The 21,924-nt window shown below is 52.1% G+C and overlaps 8 protein-coding genes across 8 annotated transcripts; 4 read left to right on the top strand and 4 right to left on the bottom strand.

Moving 5' to 3' along the window:
- Positions 1 to 731: 731 nt before the first annotated feature.
- JN550_012696 (uncharacterized protein) lies at positions 732 to 2,584 on the top strand (the record flags this gene model as incomplete). The annotated part of the gene is made up of 6 exons (XM_049311200.1): positions 732 to 822; positions 1,052 to 1,904; positions 1,972 to 2,095; positions 2,152 to 2,386; positions 2,437 to 2,512; positions 2,563 to 2,584. The coding sequence occupies 6 exons, from the start codon at positions 732 to 734 to the stop codon at positions 2,582 to 2,584; spliced, it is 1,401 nt and encodes a 466-aa protein (XP_049165344.1).
- Positions 2,585 to 3,207: 623 nt separating this feature from the next.
- Positions 3,208 to 4,575, bottom strand: JN550_012695 (uncharacterized protein; the record flags this gene model as incomplete). The annotated part of the gene is made up of 4 exons (XM_049311199.1): positions 3,208 to 3,955; positions 4,011 to 4,122; positions 4,176 to 4,237; positions 4,400 to 4,575. The coding sequence occupies 4 exons, from the start codon at positions 4,573 to 4,575 to the stop codon at positions 3,208 to 3,210; spliced, it is 1,098 nt and encodes a 365-aa protein (XP_049165343.1).
- Positions 4,576 to 5,125: 550 nt separating this feature from the next.
- On the bottom strand, positions 5,126 to 6,448 carry JN550_012694 (uncharacterized protein; the record flags this gene model as incomplete). Its single annotated transcript, XM_049311198.1, has 6 exons — positions 5,126 to 5,304; positions 5,367 to 5,520; positions 5,672 to 5,956; positions 6,015 to 6,119; positions 6,170 to 6,330; positions 6,388 to 6,448. 6 exons carry the CDS (start codon positions 6,446 to 6,448, stop codon positions 5,126 to 5,128), a joined length of 945 nt encoding a protein of 314 aa, XP_049165342.1.
- A 510-nt stretch (positions 6,449 to 6,958) lies between these two features.
- On the top strand, positions 6,959 to 10,343 carry JN550_012693 (uncharacterized protein; the record flags this gene model as incomplete). The annotated part of the gene is made up of 5 exons (XM_049311197.1): positions 6,959 to 7,231; positions 7,286 to 8,028; positions 8,081 to 9,095; positions 9,150 to 9,839; positions 9,900 to 10,343. The coding sequence occupies 5 exons, from the start codon at positions 6,959 to 6,961 to the stop codon at positions 10,341 to 10,343; spliced, it is 3,165 nt and encodes a 1,054-aa protein (XP_049165341.1).
- A 416-nt stretch (positions 10,344 to 10,759) lies between these two features.
- On the top strand, positions 10,760 to 13,305 carry JN550_012692 (uncharacterized protein; the record flags this gene model as incomplete). Its single annotated transcript, XM_049311196.1, has 5 exons — positions 10,760 to 10,881; positions 10,969 to 12,228; positions 12,279 to 12,690; positions 12,747 to 13,178; positions 13,228 to 13,305. The coding sequence occupies 5 exons, from the start codon at positions 10,760 to 10,762 to the stop codon at positions 13,303 to 13,305; spliced, it is 2,304 nt and encodes a 767-aa protein (XP_049165340.1).
- Positions 13,306 to 14,788: 1,483 nt separating this feature from the next.
- Positions 14,789 to 15,882, top strand: JN550_012691 (uncharacterized protein; the record flags this gene model as incomplete). Its single annotated transcript, XM_049311194.1, has 4 exons — positions 14,789 to 14,960; positions 15,013 to 15,195; positions 15,298 to 15,578; positions 15,679 to 15,882. 4 exons carry the CDS (start codon positions 14,789 to 14,791, stop codon positions 15,880 to 15,882), a joined length of 840 nt encoding a protein of 279 aa, XP_049165339.1.
- Positions 15,883 to 16,352: 470 nt separating this feature from the next.
- JN550_012690 (uncharacterized protein) lies at positions 16,353 to 16,793 on the bottom strand (the record flags this gene model as incomplete). Its single annotated transcript, XM_049311193.1, has 1 exon — positions 16,353 to 16,793. One exon carries the CDS (start codon positions 16,791 to 16,793, stop codon positions 16,353 to 16,355), a length of 441 nt encoding a protein of 146 aa, XP_049165338.1.
- Positions 16,794 to 17,557: 764 nt separating this feature from the next.
- Positions 17,558 to 21,091, bottom strand: JN550_012689 (uncharacterized protein; the record flags this gene model as incomplete). Its single annotated transcript, XM_049311192.1, has 1 exon — positions 17,558 to 21,091. One exon carries the CDS (start codon positions 21,089 to 21,091, stop codon positions 17,558 to 17,560), a length of 3,534 nt encoding a protein of 1,177 aa, XP_049165337.1.
- Positions 21,092 to 21,924: the final 833 nt, after the last annotated feature.

Genomic DNA, 21,924 nt, shown 5'->3' with positions numbered 1-21,924 from the left:
ACGAGCTGGTCCTACAGGAACGGCAAATACTTGACAATATAGTCCTGTTCTGTCTAGATTGCTTATAGCTACTCTACTGTATGCGCAAACGTAATTCCCATCACGCCGCCTGCGGGTGCTACGACTGCAGGGTTGCTCGTAACCTCGTAACAGCGCGGGCCAGTACGGATTCCCTGTTTTAGGATCCGAATGGATCAAGCCAATGTTCAGCAACGGCATACGACGACTGGCCCTGCTGCAGGCTCCGCCTCCGGGCGAAATGGCGGTGTTCCTCAACCAACGGGGCGAGAACAGCGAACAGCCGTGGATCACGAAACGCACTGCCTCTGTTTTGGCTTCCGCCTGTCCCACAAAGCACAAAGACGCCTGACAAACTTGCGGCCAGACAGACTGGACAGCCCAGACAGCCCAGCAGACCCAGTTCCCCCCACCCCCACTTCGCATCGAAAAAGAATCGGTGACGATTCAGGAAGAAACTGACAACATCTCTTTTCTTTTTTTGCAGCCCTGCTCCAAGCTGATCGAGGCATTTCGAGGCCAAGCGCTGATTCCCTCAATATCGCTGCATCGTCTGCGTGATTTCCGAGCGGCCTTGAGCGCGTATCGAGCTCTTCAAAAGCCAGCCAGGTCTGCGAAATAAAGACCTCTCTTCGCCCAATACCAACCCACCTACCTCAGACCACAGCTCTGTGCATCTTTGGGCAGCCAGACGCCGCCACCGAACCTTCAAGATGTTCAACAGCAGAAAGTTTTCCATGAACCGCAACACGGGCGTTCCGCGTCCGTCGCGGCGGTTCAGCGTTGGCGAGCCTAGCGCCCAAGGTAAAGGCCCCTTGCACTTCCCACCAGTCCCTGTGATCAATCCTCTGCACGAGCATACAACCCGTGTTGCCTCCTGCCAAATCTCATCGCTTGGGTAGCTGGCACCGCTTGCTCGTGGTGGCCGTTCTTGGCAGTGGCCGTTCAAGTGTGCGGCTCCAAGTCCGACAAGCATCCACCCCAGGCCTTGGCATACATGAGACATACCTCGCACTAACAGCGACCTCTCCAGAGACGTCTTCCAAGATCCATCGCCAATTCCGCGCTGCCCACGAAGGGCACTTGCCCCACGCCGGTCTCGATGCGACGAGAGCCTCCACCGGTGTCGTCTGGTGCACCGAGAGAGCCAGCGAGTATGGCTTCCTTGAAGAGCCTGAGAAGTGGGCCAACCTGGGCCAGGGGGCCCCCGAGGTCGAGGACGACATTGAGGGCTGTTTCCAGCGACCCAGCACCATCGACGTCTCGACTGCCGCGAGAGAGTATGGCCCGACGGCCGGTATCAAGCCTCTGCGCGAGGCCGTAGCCCACATGTACAACGAGATGCACCGCAAGGGCAAGGATTCCCTCTACTCGTGGGAGAACGTCGCTATCGTGCCTGGTGGTCGTGCTGGTCTGATCCGTATCGCGGCTGTCCTGAACAATGCCTACGTCGGCTTCTTCATCCCCGACTACACGGCATACAACGAGATGTTGTCGCTCTTCAAGAACTTTGCTGCCATTCCCACCCCATTGAGCGAGGAGGACGGCTACCACATCCACCCAGACAAGATCGCCACCGAGATTGCCCGTGGTACCTCCGTCATCATTACCTCGAACCCCAGAAACCCCACTGGTCGTGTGGTGGCCAACCCAGAGTTGGCTGAGATCCAAGACATTTGCAGAGGCAGAGCTACGCTCGTCAGCGATGAGTTCTACTCGGGTTACAACTACACCAGCGACTGCGACGGCACCACCATCTCCGCTGCCGAGAACGTGGAGGATGTTGACGAGGATGATGTCCTCATCATTGACGGTCTGACGAAGCGATTCCGCCTACCTGGTTGGCGAATCGCATGGATCTTGGGACCCAAGGAATTCATCAAGGCGTAAGTTCCCCGGAAACACTAGCAGATGTCGAGATTGGAAGAGGAACACCCGCTGACATCATGTTAGCATCGGCTCCTGCGGTTCTTACCTTGACGGTGGTGCCAACGCTCCTTTCCAAGAAGCTGCAGTCCCTATGCTCGAACCTGGTCTTGTCCAGAAGGAGATGGTTGCGCTCCAGCGACACTTCCGTGTAAGTACCCGTGGGCCTTGGCTTCCTCGAAACCCTTACTAATAATGCATGTGTAGGACAAGCGAGACTACGTCGTCAAGCGCCTCCGCGACATGGGATTTGTCATCAAGTATGTGCCGGACAGCACTTTCTACCTCTGGCTGAACCTCGAGGGCCTGCCTGGCCCCATCTCAGACGGTCTCAACTTTTTCCAGGCTTGTCTTGAGGAGAAGGTCATTGTTGTTCCTGGTATCTTCTTTGATCTTAACCCCTCAAGGCGTAGGGACCTGTTCGACAGCCCTTGCCATCATTGTAAGTCTTCGTGGGAGTTCAGACCACGGCTTAATCTAACTGATGTATAGTTGTCCGATTCTCGTACGGTCCTAGAATGGAAGTCCTTGAGATGGGTTGCGATGGTATTGAGAGAGTGGTCCAGAAGTAAGTAAACCCTCCTGTCTCTGACAACAGCAGTTGCTTATCCCATCTAGGTTCAAGAAAATGGCCAACTAGATAGTGCCACAGCGACAAAGGGTAGCAGAAATCCGTGATGGACAAATGAGGATCATATCCAGCACAATAAGTCTTGATTTTGGTTTTCAAGTCATTGCGCAGGATATCATCCCCGAATCCCAGAGGATGGATTAGATTTGAGATTTTCTTACCACCTTACGGTTACAATTGCTGTACCAGATGTGCACCTCATGTCTTGATTTACCGTAGCAACTGATAGTAATTATGATGATGCTGAGCGAGAGCAGTAGAATCGCTCCAATGTGGATTTGAGAATTAAACACATCTAATGGACAGAGTACTGCACACGGATAAAAGAAAGAAGCAAAAAGATGGTTGAGCTCAAGTCTGGGAGGAAGCTGCTTGCAGTGGGTATGCCCTACGTTCGGGTATAAGGAGACTGCTCCACCGAATGCCGAGGCATGCCGGAGAGTTTCGGGCCAGTTCACTGGGCTGACCTCGCAACTTGATAATGGCCGACTGGGGATGCGCAATCTCCGATATCAAGTAGACGACCAGATGACCCAATCACGAACACCGTGGAGTTAGAATACAAAATGTCCATTTCCAAGCAGAAGCAGTTCTCATTGACGGACAGTCCGCCTCGCGCCCGCACACTCGCTCTACCATTCCCGGATCTCACCGCCCGGGCCGATAAACCCAGGGCTCACCCAAGCCTTGGCGTCTTTTGACAGCCTTCTGACCTCATCCTCGTCAATCTCGATCCCAAGACCCGGGCCCTGCAGAATGTCGATGTAGCCGTCCGTCACTTTCCACACCTCGGGGTTCTTGTGGTAGCTCGTTAGATCCTGTCCCGTGCTGTTGTAGTGTATGCCCAGGCTCATCTCCTGTATCACGAAGTTGGGGGAGCTCAGGTCGACCTGGACGTTGGCAGCCAGAGCGATGGGGCCGAGCGGGCAGTGCGGCGCCAGGGCGACGTCGTAGGCCTCGGCCATGGCGGCGATGCGCCGCATCTCGGAGATGCCGCCGACGTGGCAGATGTCGGGCTGCAGGATGTCGACGCAGCCGCGCTCGAGGAAGGGCTTGACGTCCCACCGGCTGTACAGCCGCTCGCCCAGCGCGATCGGGGCGCTGACCAGCTTGGCCAGGTCCGCGATGCCCTCGATGTGCTCCGACAGCAGCGGCTCCTCCAGGAACATGGGCCGGTGCGGCTCCAGCAGCCGCGCCAGCTGCTTGGCCATCGGCTTGTGCACCCGCCCGTGGAAGTCGATGCCCGCGTCCATGCCGAGCGCCTTGACCGCCTTGAGCCGCTCCACGCAGTCATCGAGCGCCGCTGGCGAGTCCATCCATCCGAGGTCCTCAGTCCCGTTCATCTTGACTGCCCGGAAACCCTGTGCTTGCCGTGCTTTTCTGTGTACGCGTCGAGTAAGCAAACAAAGCTGATCTAGACTTCGATAGTACCTACGCCTGAAGCTCAACATCACCGGGTCGGTCACCTCCAATCCAGGCATATACCTTGATCTTGTCCCGTAGCTTACCCCCAAGTAGTTGATAGATAGGAAGGCCCAATTTTCTCGCTATTCCTCTCATGTAAGTCAAAATGACACTGTGGGGGTGTGTAGAGTGTTACCTTTAAGATCCCACAGAGCAATATCTATACCCGATAGAGCGCTCATGAAGACTGGGCCCCCTCTATAGAAGGATGTACGCCAAGACATTTGCCAGATATGTTCAATGTCACTGAGGACCACGCAAGTTAGAAACTTCCGCTCTGCATTTTTTCATGATCAAGGGTCTGACGGGATTTCTGACTGCCTTGTGAGGTTCAAGTGGATGAGATCGGCACACACATACTCTGCTTCAAAGCCATTATATCTCTCAAACCATGCATCCAGGCATCCCTCCACAGCCTGCGAGTGTCCCTCCAGAGACGCTTCCCCCCAGCCCACGTTGCCGTCCGCGTCGGTAATCTTGACGAACAGCCACCGCGGCGGCAGGCGGAAGTACTCCATGGAAGCGATCTTCCCCATCTTGGCGTTGTTTAAAGGGTAGTAAAACAGTGATCAGTCCACAGACTTCTTACAGTGGCAACGGAACGTGCTTGACGGCTAAGAAAACAAGAAAGCACCTGAGACCGGCGGAGCTACCAGTGTGGATGAGAGGCTATGCAGAATGTCGTGATACTCTTCTCGCCGTATCCTCGTGTTCACCCAAGCTCGGGCTATATTGCTCCGGCTCATTATTCCGATGTAGCTGCTCCGCACACTTCGTCCCGAGTTAGTACAGCCCGGTATAGTCGCGGAAAAGGCGTGTGTGGGGGAGGAAGCGTGGGGTAGATGCGCTTTTCCGACAGATCTCCACTTCCCAGAATAGGTAATTTCGATGCGGGGTCTAACATGCCTTTTCCGAAGAGAGTATTTTCACGTCTCGGTCTATCTCTTTACGACGCAAAAGATGTCTGAAAGACAGAACCCGTCATCGAGGGAGTAAGAAAAAACATTTGATTCTATAGACCTGTGTCTAGTGTTGTCAACCCTTAGATCGAATCTGCACAGCCATAATGAGACTCGTAAAGTGGTTCTATTTCGCTCCGCTCTTCAGTTTCCGTTGTGCCGCCTTCCAATCTTCAACACCTTTTCGCAGGGCCTCTGGGCTTGACTCGCCAAAGATGTCGACCCCAAGCCGAATTGGGAAGTTATATCGATGGGCCCTATCAAGGGCGTTGATTTTCTGAAAAGCCTCCTGTGGAAGCTCAAAAACTGTTTCCCGTAGGTTAGCACAGCGTTGGCAACAACAGTTGGCCGGCTCTCCTGTTTCTTACCCTCGAAATTGGCCTTGATTCTTGCAGGTGTCACGGATTTGGTGAGCACGACGGTACCTCGCTGGACGGCCCAGCTCAACAGCACTGTGACAACCGGCTTTCCTAAGGACGCCGCAATCTCTTTGATGGCAGCATCATCATCGGCACTGCAAGCCTATAAGTCAATCAAGTCAAAGACAATAGGAGAAGTGGATGGCCATACCGCGGTAGGTTATATATATTGTTAGCCAGAGGACTATACGCCTCAACTACAATCCCCTAGAGAAAGTCAATCCTAGTAATCGTAGATAAGCAATGGGACGCACCTTTTCCTTGCACCATTTCAGGAGCTCAGGTTGTTGAAGATAGGGGTGCGCTTCGATTTGGTTGACAGATGGTTTGATCTCCGCTTTCTCCCACAGGTCCTCTATCTTTTGCCTCGTGAAGTTTGATACCCCGATTGACCGAACTTTGCCTTTTTTAACAAGAGCCTCCATTGCCTTCCATGTCTCAATGATTGGCACATCGATCACATGAATCTCCTCCGTGGCTGGGTTCACGGGGAAGCGCTCAGTATCATTTGTACGTTGAAACGATACAGGAAAGTGTATCTATAGCAATGGATCATGAGCTCTAAGTCAAGGGATATGGCCATACGACTTGTCTCACCAAGTACAGATCGAGGTAATCTGTCTGCAGGTCTCTGAGTGTGGTGTCGATATGTCTTTCCACATCCTCAGGTTTGTGGTGTGTGTTCCACAACTTTCCAGTGACCTGATTCTCATCAGTTTTCCATCAACTTGAACTATCAACGTCCCACTCACAAATATATCACTGCGACTGACGCCAGACTCTTTCATGCCTGCTCCGACTTCTTCCTCATTGTCATAGCATGCGGCTGCATCGATGTGGCGATAGCCGGCGGCCAAGGCTGTTGCCACCGCATTCTTGACTTCATTGGGCTTGGATTGCTTGAATTTAGTTCCTAGTTAGTTGACTTCGGTTCGTTCGGATTTCAGGAGGAGCAACCATACCCATGTACCTAAACCAACAGCAGGTATCGAATAACCGCTGTTCAGTTTGAATGAGCTTTGCAAAGGCATCTTGGCCGAGGGAGAAGGCAAATTCGAAACTCGATCCCGATAACTGAACAATACAAGAGCTCATGAGGCAATGTGATAGTTTTGCCAGAATGTTGCTATTCTAAGAGAAAAACATTAATAGCGAGGATCACAACAAAGGCTGCAGTAACCGGAGGAAAGTCCGAAGTGGAGCCCCAGAGACATTTCCGAATCTCAGTGAACTTTTCCGAAACGCACTCTGATTGATGGCCTCTGTCCTTACTCGCATTTGAATTGACTGGAGCTCCACAACCTGTGCATGTAAAGAGGACGGTGCCGGAAGCAAATGACCCACACTGTCACTCCGGTATGCTTTGTGAGGAATGGTTCGGAAGTGGCAGCCATCTGCACGGATATCACGAATGTGCCGCAAACACAAAGTCTTCAACCACGAAGATCAGATTAATCAATTATAATACTTCAATTCATTCTTTCCAATCCCACTGGTCCCTCTCGCGATTCATTGTCCAAGGTGAAGATAAGTCCACTAAGATGGCAGTAGCGACACATTCAGCTGTACCACCGCCGTTAGGAGCGTCAGAACAACTACACCACACCGGGCTCCTGAGCTCTACGACCCTTCAAGTTCAAAGTGTTAACGACCTGGTTGTAGATTCCGTGAGGAAATATGGCAATCTACCCTTCGTTGGATACCCAGCCAGTCCCCTTGGGAAAGATGACTACGTCTTTTATACTTACGCGGAGCTCGACAGCTTCGTTGACAAGGCAGCCTGGAACTACGCCGCAGCCAATCTGAAACCTGAGGTAAGTTGAACAGAGAAGGCTTTCTATGCAAGCACTGACGGGAAGAAGCCCAAGACCTCGGCAGAAGCTGAGGTTGTAGCGTTATTGGCACCTTCAAATTTGGATTATGCCGTCTCAATGCTCGCCCTGTCCAGAATGGGGTTTGCTGTACTATACCTATCGACCCGATTGGCACCAGAGGCCTATGTCAATCTGTTGAAAGAGACGAAATGCACCAAAATTGTGTTAAGTCGGAGTCAAGCGCCGACTGTGCACACAATCAAGGAAATCTATCCTCTGGACTGCTACAACATCATTGAAGAAGCGGCCTTCCGAGTCGTGGACCCTTTGACTCCCCGTTTTCCTGCGCCGCGACCCTCTAATATTTCGCGCCAAGTTTCCTTCATCGTGCATTCTTCCGGGTCGACCGGCTTACCCAAACCTATCTTTCAAACCCACCAGGCTTGCATTGCAAACTATTCAAGTGGAATTCCATATCGGGCCTTTCTAACTCTACCATTGTTCCACAACCACGGTATTGCAACTCTACTTCGCGCCATGTACTCTGGAAGGCAGGTTGCGCTATACAACTCCAGTCTTCCATTGTCCAGCACCAATCTTGTCAAGGCCATGGGCGCCGTGCAACCAGAGAGCCTTCACTGTGTTCCTTACGCTCTGAAATTGCTCGCAGAATCACAAGAAGGCATCAACACCCTAAAGAGATGCAAATTGGTGTTGTTCGGTGGCAGCAGCTGTCCTGATGACCTGGGTGACCAGCTCGTAGCTAACGGGGTGTACCTGGTGGGTCACTATGGAGCGTAAGTCGACGTGCTACTTCTGTCTTGAAATGCTATTGACACATTTCCTTAGGACAGAAATGGGACAGCTGATGACATCCTTCCGAGATGAGGCTGATAAAGCCTGGAATTACATGCGACCCCTGGCTTCCGCCAAGGATCACGTTCGAATGTTCCCCATTGGAGATGGCACTTTTGAATGCGTGGTTTTGGACGGGTTACCGTCGAAAGTCTTGTCTAATTCGAACGACCCGCCGAATTCATATCATACAAGGGACATCTTTGTCCCTCATCCAACAATTCCAGATGCTTGGAAGTACATCTCGCGTCTAGACGACCGCGTTACCCTTGTCAACGGCGAGAAAGTACTGCCAATTCCGTATGAACACTACATCCGACAGAATGAGCTAGTCCAGGAGGCCGTGGTTTTCGGCGTGGGGAAAGCAGTCCCTGGACTGATTATCATTCCAAGTCAAAAGGCTAGGGGTATTAACAAGACAGAGCTTCTTGAAAGACTCACATCGGACATAAATGCCGCCAACGCCAGAGCTGAAGCATTCGGACGAATCACGCCAGAAATGGTCTATATTGCCGACATTGGGACACCGTATCCTCGTACAGATAAAGGCACAGTAATCCGGGCTCGCTTCTATCGAGATTTTGCTCACATTATTGATCAAGTATACGAGCTTTTTGAGTCCCCGTTCAAGGGCGAGGGCCAAGGAGAGCTTGTGCTTGGGATAGACGAGCTTGAGGAGTATCTCTTGAAACTCTTCTCCGATAGACTGGGCGGAGGGGGTCTCTCTTCGTCGACTGATTTCTTTGAGACTGGCGTGGATAGTTTGCAAGCTATCACGGCTCGAGCCCAGATCATGAGAGAGATCAATCTTGATGGACATGTTCTTGGTCAGAATGTGGTATTTGAATACCCCTCTGTCAATCTTTTGGCGGCACATCTCTACTCATTGAGAACAAATACCGGTGTTTTGGAAGAGACTGAAGAGGATCTCATGGCAAATTTGATCGAGAAATACTCAGACTTCTCTGAGAGAGTCCCAGGGAAGCATGTGATTTCTCAGGAATCGCTTGTAAGTCTCGGCCAGCCATTCATACCACGAGCATAACTAATCGAACCATGGTAGATCATCACCGGCACGACGGGATCTTTGGGAGCACATATGCTTAGCCAAGCTGTGCGCCTTCCGACAGTCCAGAGAATCTACTGTCTGGTGAGGGCTTCATCACCCGAAGAGGCAATGAAGCGGGTGCTATCCACTCTGGAGGCGAAATGCCTTCCAAGACTATCAGCTGCAGAGTTATCCAAGGTTATCTGCCTTCCTTCTGACCTGAGCCAAGCGACATTAGGGCTATCAACCCGAGACCTAGACGAGCTACGGAGAACGCTTACTTGTGTCATACACTCAGCTTGGGCAGTGAACTTCAACATGGGTGTTCGCAGTTTTGAATCACACCATATTCGAGGAACATATAACCTACTGAACTTGTGTCTCGGCACAGGCACAACTACTCCTGCACGGTTCTATTTCTGTTCGTCTATATCGGCTGCCGGAGGCACGCCCATCCCAGCTCGCGTAAAAGAGACCTACGTCGCCAATCCCACTCACGCACAACCCATGGGCTATGCGAGGTCGAAGTATGTGACAGAACACATCGTCAAGGCAGCAGTTGAGAAGACGGGGATGACAGCAAAAGTACTTCGCTTGGGTCAGATAATTGGCGATACCGACAATGGCATTTGGAACCTCACTGAGGCCATACCTCTCATGATTCGTAGTGCACAGATTCTCAAAGCGTTGCCAGCTCTGGAAGAGGTAAGTAACCAACAGCTCGCTGATATATAAATTAGGTCGTCACTGACGAAAGAACATCAGACACCATCCTGGATGCCTGTAGATGAGATGGCAAAGGCCTGCCTTGAATTATCGGGCGTCCTCAACGACAACAGGGATGCCCGGGCACACAACTCAGATTTTTCGACGGTATATCAGGTGCAGAACAGGAGACTTTTCCACTGGACTCGAGAGCTTCTCCCAGCACTGAGATCCGCTGGGATCGATTTCGAGATCGTATCAAAGCGCGAGTGGATTGATCGTCTCCGCAAGTCAGATCCAGACCCCGTGAAGAATCCCACCATCAAGCTGCTCGACTTCTTCACCGGCAAATACGATAACGACAACCCTGGGCGCGAGGGCCTTGTATTCGAAACGCACCTGACGGAAAGAGCAAGCGAGACTGTCAAGGCCGGCTTCGATCTGATTCAAAGCGACCTAGTACAAAAAATGGTAGCATGGTGGAAGACTCAATGGTTGGCTTGAGGTATATTCATTCAGCTGTTGACTAGTTGCACTCAGGTGTTATCGTGGGTTCTCATAACGCGATGCTTCTTTCTCGTCGTAGAAATATTACATGTTATGCGTACAGTAGTTAGCGTCTGGGCATGCCCAGTCGGTTGCACTGGGATTCTCCACTTCCCCGCGTTTATACTAGTCAATGGTGGCGGATAAACATCCGCCAGTTCTCCACTATGATGGGATCCCTTAGCCTTTGAGTGCTTGACTCGCAATGGGAACGTGTTTTCCGACAACTCTCCTTGGACGCTATCTACCTGGCCATCGAGGAAGTCGACGATCCATTCTCTCGGAATTGCGGATGTCTGATCAAGGGGAGGGTGACGGCAATACAGTTGAACGGAGTCGGCGTTGAGAACGAAACGTCTTCTCGTTGGCTCAGTATGGCCGGTTCGGAAAAGCCCTCCGGAACCCCTGGGTTCCAACCCACGACTGGACCAATCCGCAAGAGAAGACGAGGTAGTGAGCGTTGCCGTGTCACTCGAGCATGTGACCGTTGCAAGAGGTGAGCACCGACCCGGGGATATCTTGTCAAACAAATTGAGGCTTGCTGAGCCTCGCATGGTAGTGTGAGGCTAACACACCAGCATAGGCGCAAAGTCAGATGCAACGGAACACACCCTTGCGAGCATTGTACTGAGGCTGCAACCCGCTGCACATATGATGCATCATACACAAGGGGCCGGCCACCGTACCCAGTTGCAACCGGCCCATCCACCACGGACAGCACTTGTACGGCGAACACACTTGGTCGAACAAATACATCACATATTGATCAGCCGGTAAGCGCTGCCCGCGTGGATAAGGGGGTTCCAACGACACTCGGTGCTGACGGCTTGTCCCATGGGTCTCAGGAACATCAAGGCCGTCACCTGAGCTCGAGTCTTGATCCGGCATCCATCGAGAACCCTCCAATTGCGCCATCGCTGCGAGTTTCTCCAGAGCCTGGTCAGACAGACCTCCAAGGGCATTATGTTGGCCCAGCCTCGGGAGTGTCATTCCTGCTTCGGGTCCAAAAGCGTTTCCACCAGGCAGTCTCATTCTCCCAAGCCTCGTCCATTTTCACCTTTGGGGACGCTCCATTGCCAGAGTCTGACCCTGCCTTCTGCGTGTTGCTCTCACGCGATGAAGCTCAGAGGCTACTAGACCGATACTTTGACTTTGCCGTAGCAACCCATAGATTCCTCCATCGGCCGACTTTGCAATGCTGGCTGGATGAGTTCTTTGCCACCAAGGGTAGCATGAGCCACAAGGAAGACGCTCCAGTCCGAAAAGCTGCACTCTTCATGGTTTTTGCCCAGGTTCGAGAGTATATGCCAGAGTCCAACCCGACAGCGTACACATATGATCATTCAAGCTCCTTCTTCGGGGCTCAGACTTCTGCAGCGGAGGAGCAAGAGAGGGCAACATCCGAAAGTGCCCAGTTTTTCAATGCGGCAGAGCAACAGCTGTCCAAGGAACGTGGGTCAGTCCGGCTGACCAGTGTTCAAGTCCGTCTTGCACAATGTTTCTATCTCCTAATGCAGTCGCGGATCAATCATTGCTGGAGTCTCTTTGGCACTACTGCCCACCTGGCTCTTGCCATCGGCTTGAATCGTAATCGTCGAGCACATCCTACAAGCGAACACAACCGCGTGGAGATTGAGTGCCGTCGTCGAACATTCTGGTGTGCATATTCTTTAGACAACTACCTCAGTGCAGTCCTCGGCAGACCTAGAACATTGCACGACGATGATATAGACCAGGAGCTCCCATCTGTCATCGAAGATTCGGACCTGGTCGGAGAAAACAACCTGGCTCACCGTGCCAACAGGACACAATCTCTAATGATGGCCTGCGTGGCTCATGTGAAGTTCGTTGCATTCCCATTATCAGTGTATGCAGAGGAACTGACGGATGCAGGATTTCTCGGATTGTCAGCATGATTCTTCGAGACCTCTACTCGATACGTCCGCTCTCGGTTTCGACCCGGATTACACTGACTGCTCAGCATACCAATTCGTTGAAACACTGGCGAGATGAGCTGTCTCATTTCCTAGATGCTAAAGGCATTAATGCGTCTTTGCTCCTGCCCATTTACCAACGCCAGAGAAACGTTTTGAATCATGCATACTGGCATGCCATGATTTTGACTAATCGACCCTTTCTTCTGAGCAACTTTGCACGGTTACAGCATTCTGGAACTTTGCCAACAGAAAATTTACATAAGGCGGAGATAGATACCTGTGTCCAAGACTGCCTCAATGCCGCATTGAATATGGTCGAGTCGTTCGACAATTTGTTCCAGGCCGACCAGGTATCTCGTGCCTTCTGGGTAAGCAGTAGAGGGACCGTTTCCGCCATGGCAGATGCTGACTTGAAACTTCACAGTTTACAATCTATTTCAGCTTTTCAGCAGTGGTAGTCCTTTACGTGTATGTCATTCAACAGAAGTCTTCACCTCCGGATGTGTACCAAAAATATCTAGAGGCTGCAGACACTTGCCAGACCCAGATCTTAAGCGTTGCAGCCAAAGGCTCGCTTACACAAAGATACTGTCTCGTGCTGGAGGAGCTGAGAAGAGAGGCCTGGAGACAGACCACCGGTCTTGAAGTCCCTGTGGTCTTCGATCCTCAGTCAATGAGAGAACACTCACCTCCTGTAACGTCTCAACCACTACCAACTGTCGCCATAGGTGGAGAGATGGCAGAACCCGCTGTGCAATATCCGGACTTGGCAATCCCAGGAGACTTTATCAACTGGAACGCGAGCCCCAGCAGCTCGTTGGCAGATATCACGAGTTGGGGCCAGTTTGATTCCATGGTACGTTATACGGCTAGATCGGAAGGATCAAAACTGACTCAAGGTTTAGGTCACGTCTGGTTTCTCCGGGCTTGAAGCCTTGCTGGGAACTGAGTCTACAGGCCCGCTGTACCGAACAGCGCCATGACAACACAATGATCCGGTGAGGATACCAGGGGCTGTAATTGCATGCAGGCTGTTCCAGCCTCGCTCGACGAACAGCCAATAGCTGCTACTGGCTGGTAATTTCGCAATGGACCGAAATCCTACAACGCGTAGCTTCATGCATGTCGCCTTCTTTAGAATCATGGTCTTCGCTCAAGGCTGTGATCTAATCCGTGATGCGGTTGCTCAATCCTGTGCTCAATAGAGCTCACCGCAGCAGATGGAGAGGCTACGGGAGATTAGAGGGGAATGTACAATGGGAAAACAGACGAACAAGGTGCTACTCTGATCGGCGTCGGAGTGATCAGTAATATCTCTAAGACATTTGACTACTGTGTAGGAATGATCTTCGTCTGGTGCGCGATGCTGCAGCGCTCATTGGCTGCCTTATAGTCAGCTAGCCACGCTGGGCCCCAGGTACGGGCTTGGCAGCTGTGTAAAACTGAGACCACTCCCTTTTTGTGAGCCATATCGTTCGATCAAGCATTTCTTTACAGGGTACTTCAGAAGGATCAAAAAAGCTTGAACCCAGGATGCAGGCAGACGTATTAAAAAACCGGACACAGCGAAATGTAGGTTGCAGTGTGTGGTGTGGCCGCTAGTCGATTCCGCTGTGTCCGGTTTTCTAATACGTCTTCGTGAATGGCGACTCTGTCGCTGCATGAAGTTTGGCGGCCAAGAGGCGAGATCGCCAAGTGTTCTATCGACTGCATACGCAGATCTGCGAAGGAATGGCTGCGCCGCAATGCACGTCGGCCCCATCCGGGATTCCTGGTACGGCAACCTTCACAACGCTTTCTATATATGAAATGACAAGGGAAGAAATTAATTAATGCACTCTCTTGCAGTACGCTAATACGAGCAATATGAACACCCTCGTGGCCCGATGATTGGCTTCTAGTCGCGAGATACTTCCGGAAAGAGGAAACGAGACAAGCTGATGCGCCAAGCTGTTGGGCCTGACCAAATAGTTACCTGGGGAGATCTGCGTAGGATTAAGTTTATTTTACGCTTCATCTGCTCGGTGAGCTCTACAATAGCAATGGCGCAAGAGCCGGGTTAGCAGGATGACGTCTAGATGAAGAGAAAAATCCTGAGATGGTATCGTGAATCTCCGCCAGCGATGGACAATATGGCAGGAGCCTCCTATGACGCAGTTAGATGAGTAGTGCACACGGATGATCCCACCAAGCAGGAAAGCCTTGGGGTCAACTTTCAGCAGTGTAATCACATCTTGGTGAGTGTCACTCATCTGGCTATGTGCTACATTCTATTTAAAGCAATTCCTATATTTTGCATAGCTTTCATGATGAGAGGACAATAATATAAAGTGGCAAGTTAGCTTCGCTTTGGGCTTTCGAAACTCGACCATTCCAATTCAACTACAGCATAGCAGAAACCCCTATCTAGATAAATCCTCCCTCGACAAGACGAAAGGAGCCATCTTTTTACCATAGTCTTTCACGATGTCTTCCCTCCAAGTCATATCACCCAAGAAGCTGCTTCTCTTGGCAGCCGCTCTTGTGCCGGCGGCCAACGCAGTCGCCATGCCAGATGCCATCGCCGAAATCTTCAAGCGTGACCCTCCGTCGAAGATCCGAGCCTGCGCTCCGGACGCGGACAAGAAGTGGCAACCTGGTACGCGAGCCCAAACTGGTTCCAGTGGAACTGTTCATTAACATGCGTACAGCCATGGACTTTGACAAAGACGGATGCTACAACACCCCGGCCATCGACGCCAACGGCAACCTCAACGGCGGGCTCAAGTGCGGCGGCGCCAAGAACGGCCACTGCCGCGACAAGTCGGACCTGGACAACAATAACGTGTACTCACGCGCGCGGTGTAACAACGGCTGGTGCGCTTATTTGTATGGTATGCGACCCCCAAAGTTCAGCTTCTCTTGGTTTATTTCCTACATTGTCTCAAGTGGCATATGCCTTTGACAAGACATGCTGACCCCTGATTCTCTTGCAGGCTACTACTTTGAGAAGGACCAGTCAGTAGACGGCTCGTGCGGCGTGGGCCACAAGAACGACTGGGAACACATCGTTGTCTGGGTCAAGGACGGCGAGAGCATGCCGGCGTATGTTGCCGCCTCCCAGCACAAGGGTTGGGAAGTCAAGGCAGGCAAGGACGTCCGTTTCCAGGACACGCACCCAAAGATGGTCTACCACCAGGACGGCGGGTTGACGCACGACTTTCGGTTTGCGAACGAGGCCGACGACAAGGTCGAGAACCACAACGGGGCTTGGTTTGTAAGTCGCGCCAGCGTCCCCTTTTTCTTCAACCATGTTTAGCATGGTTGAATGCCAACGGGAAGGGCTATTGTATAACTGACCATGACCGTGATTATAGTTCGGTGATCTCGTGAGCTACCTGGGATTTCCCTCGACCGAGATCCGTGACAAGATGCTCAACAACGACTGGGGTGCAGCCCTCCCCGACCTCAAGGACGGCGTTTTCTCGGGCAAGCTCAACGATGCCAAGGGTGGCCACAGCGATATCACCCTTGACGTCAATACCGATAACAACAACTCCCTGGGACAGCCCAGCTGCTAATGGTAAACTTAAATCTTCGCATATACGAAAGGCTGGAGCTGTTAGAGGTGGTCGCTTGCGCACTCTTAGTGAAGCTGCTCGGATATGCGTCTTGCATGACTTTTGGAGTTTGATTACTATAGAGTTCAATGATACGCGATTTGCTGCATTGATCAGCCTATCGTTTTTCATTTTTGAAAGTCATGCACATATATTCTAGCGCTTATCAATGCGATTCTTATGGGGTGCGGTGTGTGATGTATTAAATATGCAGGATCCAGCTATCCGCGGCACCCACCAAAGGGTATATACCACGCAACTAGTTCGTCTCCTTATCTACATATAGCTGGTACAGCCATCCATGCCCGCTCTACCAAAAGGTATCACTTACATAAGGGAGAACCATCTGTATGATCAAAGAGCTCCACACAACGACCACGCCTGCGGATTGGTCCACGATTGCGGCGTCTGGGTATTTCCTCGTTCAAGGGCTAACCTCTGGCCATGGCCTCGGTGTCAATCTCGCGCAGTTTATACCAGAACTCATGCCACAGATCGAACAGAGCATCCTGAGTCTCAGCACTTACCTCCTCCCACAACTCGCGAAAGCTTGTCTCGAAGTGGCACACATCATCCATGGCGTCCTCTGAGACACCGTTCTTCTCGAATGAGTCGCGGTAGGCCCGAGATTGAGCAACTCCATTTTCGTCAAACCAGTCGGTGGTATCTACTCCCACGAGAGCCGTTGCTTTCTTGGCAAATACGAAGACAATGTGCCCTATGGCTCGGTAGGCTTCGAACTGGGATTCGACGGGTACAGCGACCTCGTCCAGTATTTCCAAAATGTCTTGTATGAAGTCCTCGGTCTCGGTGACGACTTCCTTCGGGAAAGTCTTCTTCGTGGTAGCGTCGGCGTTGGTGGTTGAAGACATTGTGTTTCTGTAACTGTCAGCTTGCGAATGGAAAGACAGCTTTCTCAACTCAGTCCAGGGGAGGCCATGGTCACATATTTATACGCAAGCGCTCGCAAGGAGCTTCATATATGCACGGTATGTCACCACCAAGACAGTGTTAGGTACGCCTCGTTCTTGTTGGGGATACACTCTCTCTGTTCTGCCCGCCTCCGTGCGGTGACTTAGTATACTCTGGGTTCGTCTCTCCTTGTCACCGGTTCCACATGAAGTTATTGACAAAAGCCTCTTTGTGCGGCAGAAATACAACAATGGCATTGTGGCCATGAATGCGTAGACGACCTCATTGCCAAAAAATGGCATCGTGGGTCGGGGGAGAACGCGCCACGAATCAACACACCCAATGTCGTAGTTCAGGACAATACATTGTTCAATGGCAATACAAACCCTGGGCCCCCAAAATCCAACGTACTTCAAAATTAGAAGGCCTATGCTAATAGGAACAAATTGATTCAAGTAGTCAGTTGGACCGTTGCCGAAGACACTAATAATGATTGTCGATTATAATCATACTCCCGTTACTGTGGAATAGCTTGTATATCATACTGACGGTACTCGAACTACTGGTGCCTGCTCTTTCCTCAGAAGTCCGACCTGCATTTCCCATACACCGTTCTGAAAACTCCTTGCCATATGCATGTGAACCGAAGACTGGGTATCAAAATGACGTCCCCTTACGCCCCCAAAAAACAACAGCTCGAGCCAACCGTCTTAACACCTCCACTTCAAAATATATCCCAGACGCTACCTCCAAATAGCCCTGAGCTACGCTGGTGCGGCTGATTCTCTATGCCATCAGCCGCCCGTACCTTTTCCACCTCCGTCTCGACATCCCAGCGTGGGTTAAGAAAATCATCCAGGTTCTGCAGCACGGCCGCAACATCGTCGATTCCTTGACTCTCGCCCCTCCACGGCGACTGGGCAGCCAAGTCGACCTCGTTTTCCACGTCCTCCATGTCGTCGTCGACTGCAATCTCAGGGGAGCTTCTCAAAGCCTGGCGTAGGTCTGCTTCTCTGAAAGCTTCCGCCATCAAACCGACTCCAGGGCTCATAGGCTTCTGCTGCGACTCGCTTGGCAGCAAGCGAGGCTGAAGACGAAGCTTAGGTGCTTCGCTCAAACGACGTTTCATCGTATTGAAGTGACTCTGGAAATGGTCATCGACATCTTCATCCCCGGCCAAGGCAGACGGCGGTGGAGGCGGTGAGGCTACCCTGGCCGTTGCAGCAAGACTGTCGATAGGTTGGATACCCTCCGCGACTTCTTCAGTTTCTTCACCTGGAAGCGGAGCAAAGGAGACTCGGAGGCTCCTGCGGCTCGACCGCGCACTAGAGCGTATACTAGATCGTACACTACTCCACGGATTGATATTTGTTGCATCCGCCAATGACTGTGTACTGGGCAGCCGGCCGCTTGAGTAACGAGAATGCTTTGTAATGCGATGCTTGCGCTTTGGCGACGGTGTGTTAAACTTTGCAAAAGATTTGATGGACAAGTCAGCATCAGGAGTAGGCGCTCGAGCTTCAGGCTGCGACGGAGTGGATGGCTCTCGCTGCTCATTCGCATCGCCACGTGAGCTAGACCGTCGATACGACAATTGTTGGATAGTTGAAGGAGCCTCTATAGATTGCAGGGCTCTCGAGAGTTCCGCAACGTTCTCCATGGGTTCAGAGATATCGTTCGTCCAAGGACTCTGTTGTGAGGAACGAAGCTCCGGTTGTTCCACTCCCAGACCTGGCGAGTCTGCAACACTGATTGGGCGTGGGCATGGCGACCATGTCTCTTCCTCAACGTGTTCGACTTTAATTCCTTCAGTAGCACGATAATTGCAACGAGGTGGATGATCCGGAGCCCAAGGACTTTGCGGCTCGAGAGAATTGTAAACCCTACTTCCAGACTCGTCATTACTAGGAGCTCGTTCAGCTTGAATAGTAGTTGTCTGAGGCTTCTCCTCGGACTCCTCCTCAGAAAGCTCTTCAACAATGATTGTAGGTTTTGATTTGCGCACCAGCAACAGTGGTTTCCTGACTGCTGGTTTCTCTGTGTCTGAAAGATGATCCACGTTGGTAATATCAGTGCGGGCGGCCGTCTCATCTTCCTGGTCTGCCTGGGCATCTTGGTGTTGTGCCTCGTCCGGCTCAGCAGATGTAGATTGGCTGTTTGACACGGCAAGAGAAAAAGCCTGCTCAGCAATCTCAGCGAGTGAAGCACCAGACGAGCTGGGTTCGGCTAGATCTTCTCTTTCGACTTCTGTTGGGATAATGTTGGCTTCGTGCCCATCTGATAAGAAAACAGGATATTTAACGGCCTCGAATCTTTCAGGCGGTTGGGAGGGGAACTTGAGGGTCTCCAGCCTCGCAGGTACTTGGTCCATTCGCGACAGCGTGCTTGCGTCCATGTCCATAGAGTTCTCAACCAAGGTGGGGCCTTCGTCGAACACTGTCCCTTGGAAAGCCTGATCCTGGATCAGGGGACGATCCGATACCTCACCTTGGTCTTGGAGATCGCAGGCATCCTTGACTGGATTTCCATTGATGCCTGCATTTGCGTCCAGACGGTTCGCTTGCATGCTCTTCTCCACCAAAGTCATATCCTCTGGGAAAGAAATCATCAGTTGATCGGCCGTAGCTGGGGGTGATGCTTCCGTCGTAACATGATTGTCAGGTTCATGGCGTTGGGCAGTTTCTTGTGGCTTGGCTTGTTCTCCTCCAGCGTCCCTTTCATGCCGCACCTCCTCATCCTTATCTTGCTCAACCTCATCGCTACGTGTTGAGACAGATTGGTCCTCCTCACAGCCATGTGCACATTGATTCGATGGCAGATTTGCTGGTGCATCATCGACATAATAATCCACGATGTCAGTGTCGTCTTGAACTGCATCGGCCGTCTGACCGAGTTGCGCTGCAACCATAGCACAATGGTCTTCTGATTCGGGAGTAGCGGTCTGGGTAAGCTGCGAAGTGTTGGTGGTCTTGTCGTCACTCGGCGCTTTTGATGTTGAGTTTCCAAGCCTAGCCGGGCGAGTCTTATAGTGGAAGCTTTGGTCTACTTGGCTCTCGAAACTCGTAGCAAGTTCTTGCTCTGACACCTGGACCCTTGCAATATCTAATCTTGCAGGCCTTTGTTCCTTTGAAACTTCCGCTATAGTGGGCGCCTTCTCAACGTTCCTGTCCAATGCCAGCGGGACCGCAACAGGGGCAGACTGTGAGTTTGCCTGACCTGGAGTAGCACCTTGTTGCTCGGAATCTTCAGTGGAGGCCAAGGAAGCAGGAGCCGCAACGTGTTTCTTGCCGGTGCTTCGGCCAAAGGCGCTCGCTTTGACAGCGACCTTACCCTTGGATAAAGTCCCAGTTTGTGATGGCATGTTTTCTCCGATCCTAGCACTCGAAGTTCGCTTTTCCAGCAGACCAGTGGCTCTGCGATCAGAATCCGAAGACGGTGTGGTATCGGCAAAGCTGCGGTGGATGCCTGCTGAGCTGGCACGTAGCTTGTCTCTCGCATGGACCGATACAGGCTTCGTCACCTGTCTGAACATGGGAGCTGGTGTCGGAGTTGAGCCCGATGGGAACGACGCCGCCATGTCGGTCTTCCTTCGCTTGTTCAGCTTTCTTCTCAGCCATTGCTCCCCGGCCGGCCTCTTTGCTGGCAAGTCTTCTTCAGACGGGTCAGTCCCCCGATCCTCAGGAACCCAGAACGCATCCCGTTGGAAGCCAGGCGCCACATTGGTGGCCCATTCTCGTATGCGTGATCGTTTCTCTACGTCCAATGGATTGCCGACTGCAAGTTCGAGCTCGCGCTGGCTGTCTGGGCTGGGAAGATGACACCGCAGAGAATCCCTAGTTGCTGGGGTATCATGTTCCTGCGCCACAGGCTCTGCCAGCTCTTGCCGCATTATCGGGTCGATCGGGGGTATAGTCTTGGTGAATGGTAGCGGAAGAGCCGCAGCGGTGTCTGTTGCCTTTGGTGCCTTCGGCAGCCAAGGGTTATGCCAGCCTGAGGCTCTGTCGAAGGGCCCCTGCAGCGAGGCTGAGAGCAGCCTTAGGGGTTGGCCCCTTAGGTATCGCAGGCCTTGTTCTTCATAGCGCAGACGCTTGGCAACTCTTGCTGCCTGATCGAGCTCTTGGTCGGCGCCCAGGTAAAGGACTTCTTCGTTGTCGTCGTAGGCGGCGCAGTAGACTGGTTCCTCGCCCAGGTGCATTCGTGGGTGCCGTACTCTCTCCATTCCAGCGGCTCCAACCCAGTTTCGTCCCGGATTCGGCATCAGTTACGCAAAGCCTTCATCTTGCGACACGGACTCGTTGGCACAGGTATTCGACTTCGTCGCAGCTGCTGTTGGCGGGCAGGTCTTAGAGATCGATCGGAGTGCGGCCTTGACATCTGGGGAAGGCTAAAGTTGTGCTCCGCGGTCCAAGCCAAGTGGGACGGAGCGGTTCACTGGGCGACGCGCTCGCCAAATCCGGACGCGTCGACGCGTAAAGTGCAAGTTTAACCTGCAGGCTGGAGGCTGGAGGCTGGAGGCTGATTGCCCCCACTTCCCTACCAAGTGGAACTAAGTAACACGCAGCCCTGCTCCAAGTTATGCTGTGCTGTTGGCATCCAATCTTTCAAAGCCACAACAAGCCAGCCAACATATTGATTGTGCTTCCAAAGCGGACGTCGTACGTAGGCTACGTTGGCTTGCGACTATGGACTGTCCAAGAGCCGATCCAAGACATTTCCTTGGAAACTTCGCGCCTCGTCTGAGTCTTCCTCTAGCTTGTCTTTGTGGCTGGGCACAGACTTCTTCTGCCCGAGGTTGGAGAGCAACCCACAGACTCTCTTGTAATGTTTCTTGAGAGTCCCTTTTGTGTTGCAAGCATTCTAGGCACATTAATGTATAGTCTGATCGAGGTTTAGCGGTGGAATCCAACGAGCGAGCAATCCGTGGGACTACATGGTGCAAGTCTCCTTTATCGTCGGTTTATGCTTTCGTGCTCGAGGTCAAATAGAAAATTAGCAACGACCAGTACATCCAACATTCAAGCTTGCCAATAGCGTCTGCTCGGGTGCCATCATCACCACAATTACGAGATTACTTGTGCGTAGATCGTCCAA

This window comes from Neoarthrinium moseri (genome assembly GCF_022829205.1).
Source record: "Neoarthrinium moseri strain CBS 164.80 chromosome Unknown scaffold92_Wmoseri_CBS_16480, whole genome shotgun sequence".
Taxonomy (NCBI): Eukaryota; Fungi; Ascomycota; class Sordariomycetes; order Amphisphaeriales; family Apiosporaceae; genus Neoarthrinium; species Neoarthrinium moseri.
The sequence above is the reverse complement of the archived record's forward strand: the minus strand, read 5'-3'. Positions and strand labels throughout refer to the sequence as shown.